We start from the raw sequence: 11,850 nt of genomic DNA on the forward strand, positions 1-11,850 counted from the left end.
CCTGTAGCATTAAGATAAGCTTTGCAGTTAAATCTCTGAGATCCAGCCTGAAAATTTCTTCTTTGCTTTGTGTGCTTCTTGATCTTTGATTTAGCTTCTTGTAGCTTTTTTTTTGCTTTTATTTTAAATAAAGGAATTAAAATCTTAAGGCAAACCAAATGTGAGTAATTACTAAAGTTACATTTTAAAAGAAAACCTATTGTATATATTGGTCCAATTTTATAAACAAGTTTATAAATATTTGTAGGAGAGGGCCACTGCTAATCCAGTAATCCTGCATGAGACAGGTGGGATTAAAATCTGATGTTGCACTCTTATTCTATTTATTTACTGTTCTTGTTTTGTTTTTGAACCATGACCTACATTCAGTGATTCCTCTGTCTGACTACATTTACTAGAACTATCTCATTAACAAAATAGAGGGGGGCCACACTTAGTAGAAATAATGCTGGGAAATGCAAACATTCTGGCTCAAGATGCCTCTCTTTAGCAGATAGTGTTCTGTGACAGCCAAGAACTCATCTTGCTATTCCTTCAATTCTCTGCAGCTTCTCACCTTCAAAATACGACCTATTTTCATAAATATTTACTTAATTAGAGTGTAATGTTTAAAGTTTAAGTTACAGAAGATTTATTTCAAAGCAGTATCTACTTCTGTCATCTTCCTTTGAAATGCACACATCCAGGCTGGCTTATGTATATATGAGTAATGCCATTTTCTGTATTAACTGGGCTATGGAGTAAAGCAGCGCCAGCAGCACTTGAAGCTGGCCAGCCATGCTGTGCTGGGCCTAACTTCTGGGTGTTACTCCTTTAGCATATGATACTTAGGATTTGTATAGCATTTTCCTGTCACACCATTTGTGTGTTCCTTCCATCAGGAACATGCAAAACTATTCAGACTACTTACCATGTTGGGTTGGGTTTTTTTAAGCTAATTATTATAAATGTGATTAAATCAGTAGAACATCTACAAAGGCCTTTTAAAAAATGACTTTTAAATCTTTCTCCTAATCTACAAGCACATTATATTCAGCAGATTAAACACATGGAAAGTGGTGCCTAGCTACAAATAACAACGCAACAGTGTCAAATTAATACAGTACTGCTGCACAGTATTACATAGCATTACAGATTTCAGTACAGCTATGAAGTTGCTTGTTTATTAATTGTGTCATGAGTGCTCTGTTTTGCAAGTCTGAAAAACTCCCTTTGTTTCTCCACACCAACTAACCTCACATGCTTTTGCAAGAAGCATTTGCTCTCTCCCCAGCTACTTTTATCTTGCTTTAAAAGAAAGGACGAGTTTGCTGAAAACATACACTGAACTTCCCAGATGGATGCAAATCTTCACAGCAGAAAAGCTGCTGGAGAAAGCATAGAAGAGCTATTTTAACTCTGGGCAGAGTATTTGTGCAAGAAGCCTCCCAAAAATATGGGAATGTGTTTCTGTTCCATGTACACTCTGACAAGGTATGATAGTCATGCTTGCCATTGACTGTAACAGGGCTTTGTCCTGGCAGTGGGCTTGAGATGTATTTTCATTGAGTTTCACAGAGAAGAAGCAGAGATTATATATTTAAGAGCCTCATGGTGTACCATTTCTGTTACCATGGGGACATAATTGTAATAGCAGTCTTTTTTTGTTGTTGTTTTGGTACATCATTGTTAACAAGAGATTGCATTTGATTTGAACTCATTCATCTTTGAGAAGACAAGCCAGGAGCAGGCATATGAAATAAACAGAGTACAGCATAGCTAATAACGTACTTTCACATATCTTATGTGAAAAAAATATTCTTTTGAAGAGCAAGAGGGGGAGGTTGCATTTTTTCAATTTATCTTATTAATTCCTGTGATTCATTGCAGGCTTCAGTTGAATTATTAAATATAGCATAGATTATAAAGTGCAGTTACATACATCACAAGAGGGCAAACTAATAACTGTGTTCTGTTGCTTTATTTCCAAATCATTCTTGATTCCATTATATTCCATGGTAGTCTTCCATTGAGAGGTCTGAACCCTGACTTAGTATTAAATACTGGCTCTAGGTGCTGATTATCACTGTCAGTCTGACACACATAGGCATCCCAGCTCTGAACACATGCTGAGATCTGGGAACTACCAACCGTTCGACAGGCTAAAATGGAATAATAGAGCCCTTGTAGCCCACTCCTTAGACAGCATTAAAACAAGAGGGAATCAGCACTTTGAAAGTTGATTTATTTTCCTAGAGGTTAGATGCAAAATGTAGAAGTTGAAAGGTCAGGTTGTTACACCCAGGTGTAATCCCAGGACAGCATTATATCAAAGGATTTGACTCTATTTTTATTCTTGTTAATCACCTTTAAGACATATTTGACTTTTTATTTAGCCTTTCTCAATATGTCATATGGAAATACTGTTATAGCATGTACATTTTGCAAGCTAAAGTGGGACGAAAGCAGGTGATTTCTTCAAGGAGACAAGAGAAAATTATGGGAGAACAAGGAGCTGAACACAAGGCGCTGTCTCTTCCTCTCCCTTTGTGTGATCAGAGCACACAGCTACAGCACCTGCTGCTGGCATTTTTTCATTTTTCGAGTATCAGCAGCAGAAATTTCCACACCTGACCAAAGCACGTTTTCCATGGTTTAGCATCAGTTCACATGCTGAAACTGCATAACTGTTGAGGAACATGAGAGCTGCAGAGATAGAGGCATCTGACTAGGACACAACCACAAGGAATAGTTCTGTCCACTACAAATGGACATAGTTAGAGCTGGCTTCACAGGATCAGTTAGCAAAGTACCATTACTCATCCCAGACAGTCTTTGTAACTGTTCTATCTTATCTCTATCTTTCCAAGCATAGGCAAATTAAGCAAGAAGGAGTAGCTCCAAAATTCCTATGATATGTGAGATAATCCATTATCCTTGATGTCTTGGGTTTCCATTCAATCTAGGATACAGCACAGATGTATTACAAAGACACCTTAGTAACTCAGGAAGAGAAGATGAATCAGTATAACAGAAATTCTAGTTATTCTTTACATCCTCTGAGGGAGAGGTTTGAGTCCTCTTTTACATGTTCTTCATTTTCAACTTTCCCTAAAAATTAATATGGTCCCCACTTCTCTTTAATGCCTGTAAAGAATCTCTGACAAAGGTACTGAGAAACGGAGCTTGGCTGAGAGGAATATATTGTTGAAAATCAACTGTGTGTCTCCTCACAAATGCAACAAGAGTCATGATTGAAATGTCAGACCACCTACAGAACCCTTCAGGCTGCTGTTTTCTGCAACACAAAAGGGCAAACTCTCCTGTGAACAGAGCACTTCTGTACTTCTGTCTGGTGGAGTCAGAGATGGAGTGAACACTCCAAAATCCAGAAAAAAATGCTAATTTTAATTTCTTGAGTTCAGTGACTGGTTCTGTCAACCTTCCAGTGCTCATTATTTTTTTGGTCTTCAGTCTTGCATTTCATGGCATTGGTGGTAGTGAATAAAAGGCCTCCTTCTTTCCTCTCAAATACTTAACTGATACAACTGTGTAGTTCTTGAGAGTAATTATGGAGATGCCAGCCACAGAAATATAGTACTCAGGGATGAACACAAAAAACAAGTCCAGGATAGTAGTGCTGTATAATTAAACATGTGTTGGGTCCCCCAGCTCTGCATGTAGTTACCAACTGTCTTCCTTTCAGGCTACTCCATTATGAGGATCATAGAAGCAATATCGAGATGGGATAACAGGCTATGCAAATACAGCTTCACATCACTACAAGAGGATTTTATAGAAAAGGAACTGGATAAATATCATATTCTTGTAGCTTCATCCCATGCTTTTCACACTTTCCAGTTGGCTGTTGCTGAGGCCACTGTTAACAGCCTTTCCTTTTACAAATCAAATTCCAGTTTCAGATAACAGGCATAGACATAGAAGCACAGATGAAGGTTAAATCTGACCATAAATTTACTTCAGACTTCTTCTGGTTATTCTTGGAAAATAATTCTTTTAATTTTTAATGAATTAAAAATTAAAAATAGTTAGCACATTAAAAATAAATTATTTAAGTAATTGAACTTTAAAAGATTTCTTTTTCTATATAAGTGTTTGTACATATGTGCTCCCTGCTGCCAACCCATTGTGAGATCTTCCTTTTTTTTCTTTGCCTTTTTTGTAACTCACAGATATATTTAGACTGGGAACAGTTGGATTGTTTAGTAGTCCATTCAGGCAAACGTGGTGAGGAGTTATGGGGAAACTGAAGAATTCAACTTGGTATCATCTAAATTTGAAGTAATTAACATCTGAATGTTTCTATGTTAATATGGTGTTCGTAGATAGAAAAGCATTTGCTTGGAATCCATTGGCAATACTTTGTTCAACTGCTGTCAGCACTATTCCATTTGTAAATTACTGAAAACTTTTTAGTGTGTGCTTTTCTGAGAGGAAAGCAGGCACTGTATCTGCACAGATCTGAGAATACAGCCCTCAAATGAAACAGAGAACAGAAACACACCACCACCTACGCCCTTGTTCAGGAGCCACAGCCCATCAGGAAAGCCATTTAAAAATTATAAACCACCTCTGGTAACCTGCTATGCTCACCACAGTAAGGTAGAGGTGTTGTTTGCTTGTTTAAATAGATCGATTATTAGAATATTTTAGATGGTTATTTGAAATTATCTATTTCTTGTATTTCATGGGGTAGCAGAATACTCTGGTTTCTGTTCAAATCCAGTAACTTTTACAGATATTAAACTAACAAAAATACCAGAAAGCATATTCCAGCACTGTTCCAGTTTTCTAAACTCTCAGGAATAAATCATGGTAGAATGGAAATGCCTGCAAGATGAAAGTGAAAATAGTTCTCCGTTTAGCTTGGAGGGAATAAAGATCAAGCAGCTAAGTGAGAGGAAAATAAAGCTTGGAGAGACTTTTTCTAATGTACACAAATGAATGCTAAAAATTAAAATAATAATGCAGATTTGAGGCTTCTGCCACAACCATTGTTTGCCAAGAGGCTGCTGAGGTTTGATAAACAGCTTAGGAACTTCTTTAGCACCATTCTACAACAAGCCTCTGGATTTGATTGTTTTACTTGTCTTTCCAGATATAAACATATTATTTGGGTGTTTGTTGGGGGTTTTTTTTGGCAGGGGTGATGTTTGTTTTATAATCTGTTTCTTTACAGAAGCTGTTCTGCTCCTTTGAATGACAGCATATTTTTCTTTTTTAAAATTTAAGAGTATTTCACATTACTGTCTTGCCCAGTGGGTCCAGAGTATTTGGTTGCAAATAGTGAGTTGCAGAGGCTTTGCTAAGCACTGTATGTAAGTCATTGAAGTTAACTGTGTAACTTAGACTGTGTAAAATGAAACAAAGCTTTATATATCCAAGGCTTTTGTCAAGTCATACAAGTAACCAAGGGCAATGTAGGATGAGCAAACTTTGACTGAGTTCAGATAAACATAAAAAAGTTTGCATGGTTTCATACTTCCTTTGGTCTGCACAAGTGAGTTGGATAGCCTAAAGAAACAGGATTTCTCTTGAGATTCTGCTGCTGCTCACTGCATTCAAACAACTATTCAGCACTTTTCTTTTTCTTAACTAGAAATTTAAAAAAAAGAAAGGAACAGGAGAAACTGGAAAATATGCAAAAATCATTCTGCAGTAAATTATTTAATTAGCTAGCAAATGTCTAGAGGAACCATGCAAGATTCCTGTCCAGATGATGTTACACATCAGGAGTAAGAACTTGAATATGCACATAGGTGAATGACTAAATGCAACTGAAATTATTAAATATTTATTATTCTCCTATTAGAAAGAAAATAAAATAATTTATGATCAGAGTTGACCAAAATGGACACTTTCATACCCACCAAAATGTTTGTCTCTGCAAGTCTTGCTACAGAATTCACAAGCTAAGATAGTATTGATCCAGCATTTTCCCCATTTCTAGCAAAGAGGGTCAGATAGAGATGGAATTGGCTTGGGATTTTGCTAAGTATGTGTCAGATTTTAAACAAAGAACCATGGGTAGAGGTTTGTGAGCAGCTTAAGCTAATCTAAATACAAACTAAGTACAGGTCATCTAGAAAAATAACTACTCAAAAAATAGGCCCAGCCAGTTCAGTCCCAGGGGGACTGGTGCAAGCCCCTGGGTTGGGAACAGGTGGCCAGCAGTGTGGAGATCAGCTTAGGAGACTCACAAATGGTGTTTTGTGGTCCACATATAAAGTTCTAGATTCATACCAGAAAGCCCCAGAACACAGTAATGTTTTCAACAGTTGCAGAGTAAAATTGTTGAACCTTCTTAGAAAAATCTAAGAAGACATATTAACAAAAATCACTATCAGAAAGCCATTTCTGATGCATATCCCAATGCAATAATTCTTCTAGTCTTAACTTCAGCATTTTAACACTGTTTTGGATACTTTAATAGTTATGATATCAACAATTCTGATGTTAAAATAATCTAGTCTATCAAAACATAATTAATTTGTAAAAGTTTTTGGAACAAAAATTATATTTTCAGCTGTCTTTACATATCATCTACCACAGGGATAGTCTGGACTGGACATCAGTTATAGTTGATGGAATGATAAAAAAAAATATAATTACCTGTCCTCACACAGAGGCAGTACTAACCTGTCTTTGGTTCCAGTTTAAAAAAAGCACTTAGGCATAAAATCAAACTCATTCAACTAAAGCATCCAGTGGGTGCATTATTTCCAGTGCATCCAAATAGTTCTTAAAATACTGTACCCAAAATTTAATGTAATTCAGGCTTTGAAAAAAACATGCATCAAATTGGGTCAAACGAGTCCTTTAACAACATAATGTTAAATTCTAGTTTTGCTCTCAGAATTCTTTAAGCCCCTCTCATAATTATGTCATCTGCAAGTTTAATGAAAATATTACTTATTCTGGCTTCCAGGTGAAATGAAATTGAAAGAGAGATTCCTGGGGAATCTCATGATGTAACTAAATTCACCATTTTGACAGTGAACATTTTGTGCTTATTCTTAAACTTTGCTTAGTTTTTTCAAGTCAGATATTTCTAAACATTTTCTGATTCAGATCCAGGGAGATGTTTAGCATCAGCCTACTCATTCAGTAGACACTGTTTTCCTGCAAGAAGTTTTGAAACAAGATTTCAGCAAATCAGAGAGATGTAGGTTTTTTCATTTATTTCATCAAATTGTTTGGCATTTCTCATTTCAAAAAAATTGAAATAAATATCTATAAAAAGCAAAATAAACCTCTTATTCCATCTTCTGGTATTATAGCAACTCAAGTGTCCTTGAAGAGCACTTCTGGCCAGTGGGCTGTCTCCACTTTACTTTCACTTTTGGATGATTTAATTGCAAGATTGTTTGCAAAGGTTTATGAGCAGTGACTTTTCTACTAAGGAATACAGGAATAACGTGAACTGAAAGATACCTCGGATCTCTCTCTTTAAAGTTCTTGACACAGAAGCTTTTTAAAAATCTGCCCCTTTCAAACCTATTTCTTTCCACTTTGCCCCCCATCCTCTTCCACCTAACTTCCACCTTTCTTCCGAATTCCTTTGCTGTCTCTGGGGTCTTACATGCACTCCCACTTCTCTAAGCACTCCTTCACTTTCCTAGCTCTCCTCTTCATTCATGTGTCCCCAAAGTGCATCTTTTCCCTCCCCATTTAGCAACACTTCCTATAATTTATTATGCCAGCTTGCGTTCTCATTAGACAGTTCATTAACTCTATTTTCTACTGGACTAAACTAATTTTGGGCTGTCAGCACTTATAAATCCCTCATTATGTAGTCCTGATATTAATATGTAGGCCTGCATATTAATATGCAATACCGATAGAAAGAAAATCCTATCTGCAAGCATAGGATAGAAATAATTGCTAATTTTAGAAGGAAAGGGTTAAACTAAAAATGTAAGGTAGGAAGCATCCACTGTATTTGGAAAAGGTTTCATGTACTGTCTTCCCTTTCCTATCAGCAAAGTCAGAGTGGAATGGAAGAGATTTCAAGTAAGAAACAGCAGCAGCCAGGATCCAGCTGGCTCAGTCTGTTCTGGCAGGGATTTGACAGATCTGCTCTGGATAGGTCTAACTCCCAGTACAGCTTGTATCAGCAGAGAAGCCATTAAAGTGAATATATAAACTACAGGAAAGTATCATGGTGACATGGTTTGTTTCTAGCTTGTTAAACCACTAATTGTTATTACAAATAGCTCATTCCCACCAGCATTTGCTTCTTGTTGACAATGAAGAAAACTTGTTTGTTTTATAGTGTGAAGCTTAATTTACTTCATGGTTGGTTTCTTTCTTGGCCTGTCAATCCCAGATCTCTGAGAAAGCAACGCAGTGAGTTTCATAGCAAGCAGAATGAGTTGTAACTAAACTGCCAATATGAAAACTATGGCTTCTTGCTGCTGCTGCTGCTGATTATTATTATTGTTTATGCTGAAGGGATTTTTTTCAAAAGGCACAGGATCAAAAACTCCCTTTTGAACTGTATTAGCCAAGACCACCAGTCAGTGACTATACCTAGACCAGTTAGTGATCTGTGGATATTTTGCGCTTCAATTTGTATGGTTTTTTTTTAATTAAACTTGACAACCCTGGAAGAAACCAACTCTTCGACGCTGACTGCCTGCTGGCCTTTAGCCATTTGTATCTCCCACAACCAACTGTTCATACAGTAGTCAAGGACATGGTTACAGCTATGTCAGGAGTGTGAGGAGGAGAGAGCCTGACTATTACCTCTTTGAATTACCAAGGAAAGCTTTATAGTATAGATTAGGTATAGTAGGAAAAAAGTCTCATGGGCATTCAGCTTACTCTATCCAGGATATATTTTTATGACATAAAGAAGGCTTCTGTAAGCTGCATCATCGCTAGAAGGGTTTGGCCATACAACAAACCTTTTCCAGAGTGGTTAATATTTAAAAATGTATTAGTTTAACGTATTCAGGCCAAATGTGTTTGTCTTGAATGACACCAAAAGTGCAGTTTCTGAAAGCCAGGGAAAAAATTGGTCTGTTCACCGCCCTGTTTCATTTTGGATCAAAGTGCTTTTTTGAGCTCTCCTGTTCTGAAATAATTCTGAAATTAATTGTATATAGTGTAGTGCTAACAGTAACAAAAGCAATCAAATTACAAAAACCCCCACAGCATCAGGGTTTTTATTCTGGTTATCAAAATAAACCAAGCACTAGAGAAATGTTTCCTGTACATACAGTTGTACAAAAATCCTTTGAAGGGGACTGTGCTGTCCTGTAGCAAAACAAAAGTTTCTCCAGAAGCTGTGAGAAGGCACGTAGGCAGCAGGAGGTTGTTTCCCAACAGGGAGGTACAGAAGAAGGACTTGTAAACTAAGTCCATGTTTGGGAAATGCTTTTACTGAAGCCTGGTTTAAGATTCAGTTCAAGTACCATGTACTGTGCCAAGTTCTGCCGAGATAAATTACAATATGGAGTTTTGTTCAGGTGCTCAGTTTGAACAGGCCCTGAGCAGACTGGCTAGGTTTTCCTGAACATACTGGCCTATTACTACCAAAGATAAAAATCTAATTAAAACCAGATACCCAGGATGGATAGCTACAACTAGAGACTCCAGCCAGCACAAATGATACAGAGCCAAGAGAACAGAGTGGTTATTTCTGCCCTGTCCTCCACATTCCCTGCCGTACATGGCAAGAAACCCATGAAGATCTGAGCCAGAGAGAATTGCTGCAGCAGTAGCCCAGGTGGGGACCTGCAGGCAGTTGACCTTTGAAACACTGTCTGTCCCATGCTGTCCTTCATTCTCTTCAGTACAGCTTCCTTCTCTTACTTTCATCTGACCTGCTCTGTCCTCGTGACCCCCACTGCCCTTTGAATGCCTCTTTCTTTAAGTGTTACCTTGACAAATTCTAAAGGAATCAAATTAGAAAATTAATAATGAAATTAATATACCCCTTATTAACACAGTATAATTTCTTCCTTTTGTGTTGTTCTTTAAGGATAGAGCTGACAGATTTTGCCTGTTGGCTTTACTGGCACTGACACTGAAACAGCTCACTGACTATGACTGCGTGCTCTCACATTAGCCAACAGTAAATACCACACTGTTTAATACACATACCCATTTTCACCTGAGGTCTAATAAATCTAAAACTTGCAAAAATGTGCACAGAAACTATGAGTATTTAAACCTGCAGAGTTCTGTGTGTGGTGTGCTGACCTTTAGATACTACATAACAGTGTCTGGATTTTGGCACTCAGCATCTTGTAAGGGAAGAGGAAGCAAGCCATTTGTCAGGAATAATCCATCTTTCATTTTTTTAAATTTTGTTGTGCCTTGTACTTTAAGGATCTGATGGAAAGATAATGGCATTTTGAGGTTAACCACTAGTTATAAGTAATTAACTTCTTTATTAGTGGCCATAGCTATTTTAATTCAGTAAAAATTAATACTTTAAACCTATTTATATGTAGAGTTTGATCTCTGTGACAGAGTGAAGCTTAAATTACTTTTATTCAAACTCAAAAGATTCTATGGCACATTTTACAAGCCTGCCAAGCACTGGACAGGAGTATCTATTGATACACCAAGCAACTGTGGTTGCAAATAGAGCAGCTAAAATTTAAGTATATAGAATGTAGCCATCTTGTTTAAAAGTAAGATAAGAAATAATGTAACTTGGATTTTGGCCAGGACACCCCCTTTCTCTCCATCCCCCTCATCTCCAAAAATAAGAAGTTCTTTAGTTACCACCAGAAATCAAGAACTTTGGGTTTGCAAATCCCTCCCCCCAACTCCTCAACTACACTTATTCTTGGCTCTTAGTTAAAGATTCAAAAGGCAAAGTCTGCAGTTTGAGCTTCACTTTAAATATTTCATACCTCTAAGAGGGTTGGGAAATATTGACGTGAGATCTAAGAAAGAGGTAACTTTACTTTTAAGTTTACTTCTTTAAAAAGGCAGTCTAAGTTTGGTGTTGGGTCGTAAATTATTTGTGCTTTCCAGTATCTTGTAATCTTCTTTTAGAAAATTTACCCTTTTAGAGAAATACTTTCCTAGAAGGTTACAGACTCACCACATCCATGATCTGCATGAGGCTGAGAGTGAAATAGACGGTGAGCGGCTGGGAATCATTTGCAACTGGTCGCTCCAGAGGGTTGTAATTTTTCAGCAGTTCTTTATAAAGCTTCCTTTGGAACTCTCCTTGCAGGGACTCTTTAAGCACAGGAATAAATAGATAAGTAAAGCTAGGACAGATACTCTTTTCCTGCTATCAGATATTACATACCTATTATTTTACCTGCTGCATTCCCAGAAAAATGTCACTGTAATTTCACTGTGATGGACTACAGTAATATAGTTCATTAGCTACTACAGCAAAAATCTTACCACAAATGTATCACTTCCTTTTCGTCCGAGTCTGTAAGGGAGATTCCCTCTTTGATCATTTCTTGGCTGGCCAGGAGTGATAAATTTTAAATGCTAATGATGCTTTGTCAACACATGCACCCTTTGGCCCAGAGGCAAGAAGTGATGAAGAGGAAATACAGCACCTGTATTTTGACACCTGTCCTGGGAAAGCTATAACCAGAAAAGCAGAACATGGATATGGGGGAGGGCATCAGCAAGACAATGGGAGAAAAATGGCCACAGGTTAGACTGAGTCCTGCTCTCAGACTGCTTCAGACTGAGAACTCTTTGGGACAAGTACTCTGCTTCATTCTGTGTTCATGCAGCTACCAGTAAAGCAGGGTGTGGGGTTCCTGGCAGAGAGGGTAGGCACTGCATTAATATGTGTGACAATATTCAGGGATTTCTGTCCATTTTACACCTCAAGTCCAGGAAGGGTTTTTATTCTGC

At 37.5% G+C, this 11,850-nt stretch overlaps 1 protein-coding gene across 1 annotated transcript in view; it reads right to left on the bottom strand.

Moving 5' to 3' along the window:
* Positions 1 to 11,438, bottom strand: part of CHRFAM7A (CHRNA7 (cholinergic receptor, nicotinic, alpha 7, exons 5-10) and FAM7A (family with sequence similarity 7A, exons A-E) fusion) — a 32,214-nt gene extending 20,776 nt beyond the window's left edge. Inside the window, exons 1-2 of the mRNA XM_009994527.1 lie at positions 11,380 to 11,438; positions 11,066 to 11,237 (exon numbers count right to left, since the gene is read on the bottom strand). Coding sequence (XP_009992829.1) covers positions 11,066 to 11,237; positions 11,380 to 11,438 — 231 coding nt within the window. The remainder of the gene's footprint in view (positions 1 to 11,065; positions 11,238 to 11,379) is intronic.
* Between the last annotated feature and the right edge of the window lie 412 nt (positions 11,439 to 11,850).

The sequence above is a fragment of the Chaetura pelagica genome, unplaced genomic scaffold (genome assembly GCF_000747805.2).
Source record: "Chaetura pelagica isolate M959 unplaced genomic scaffold, ChaPel_1.0 scaffold222, whole genome shotgun sequence".
NCBI lineage: Eukaryota > Metazoa > Chordata > Aves > Apodiformes > Apodidae > Chaetura > Chaetura pelagica.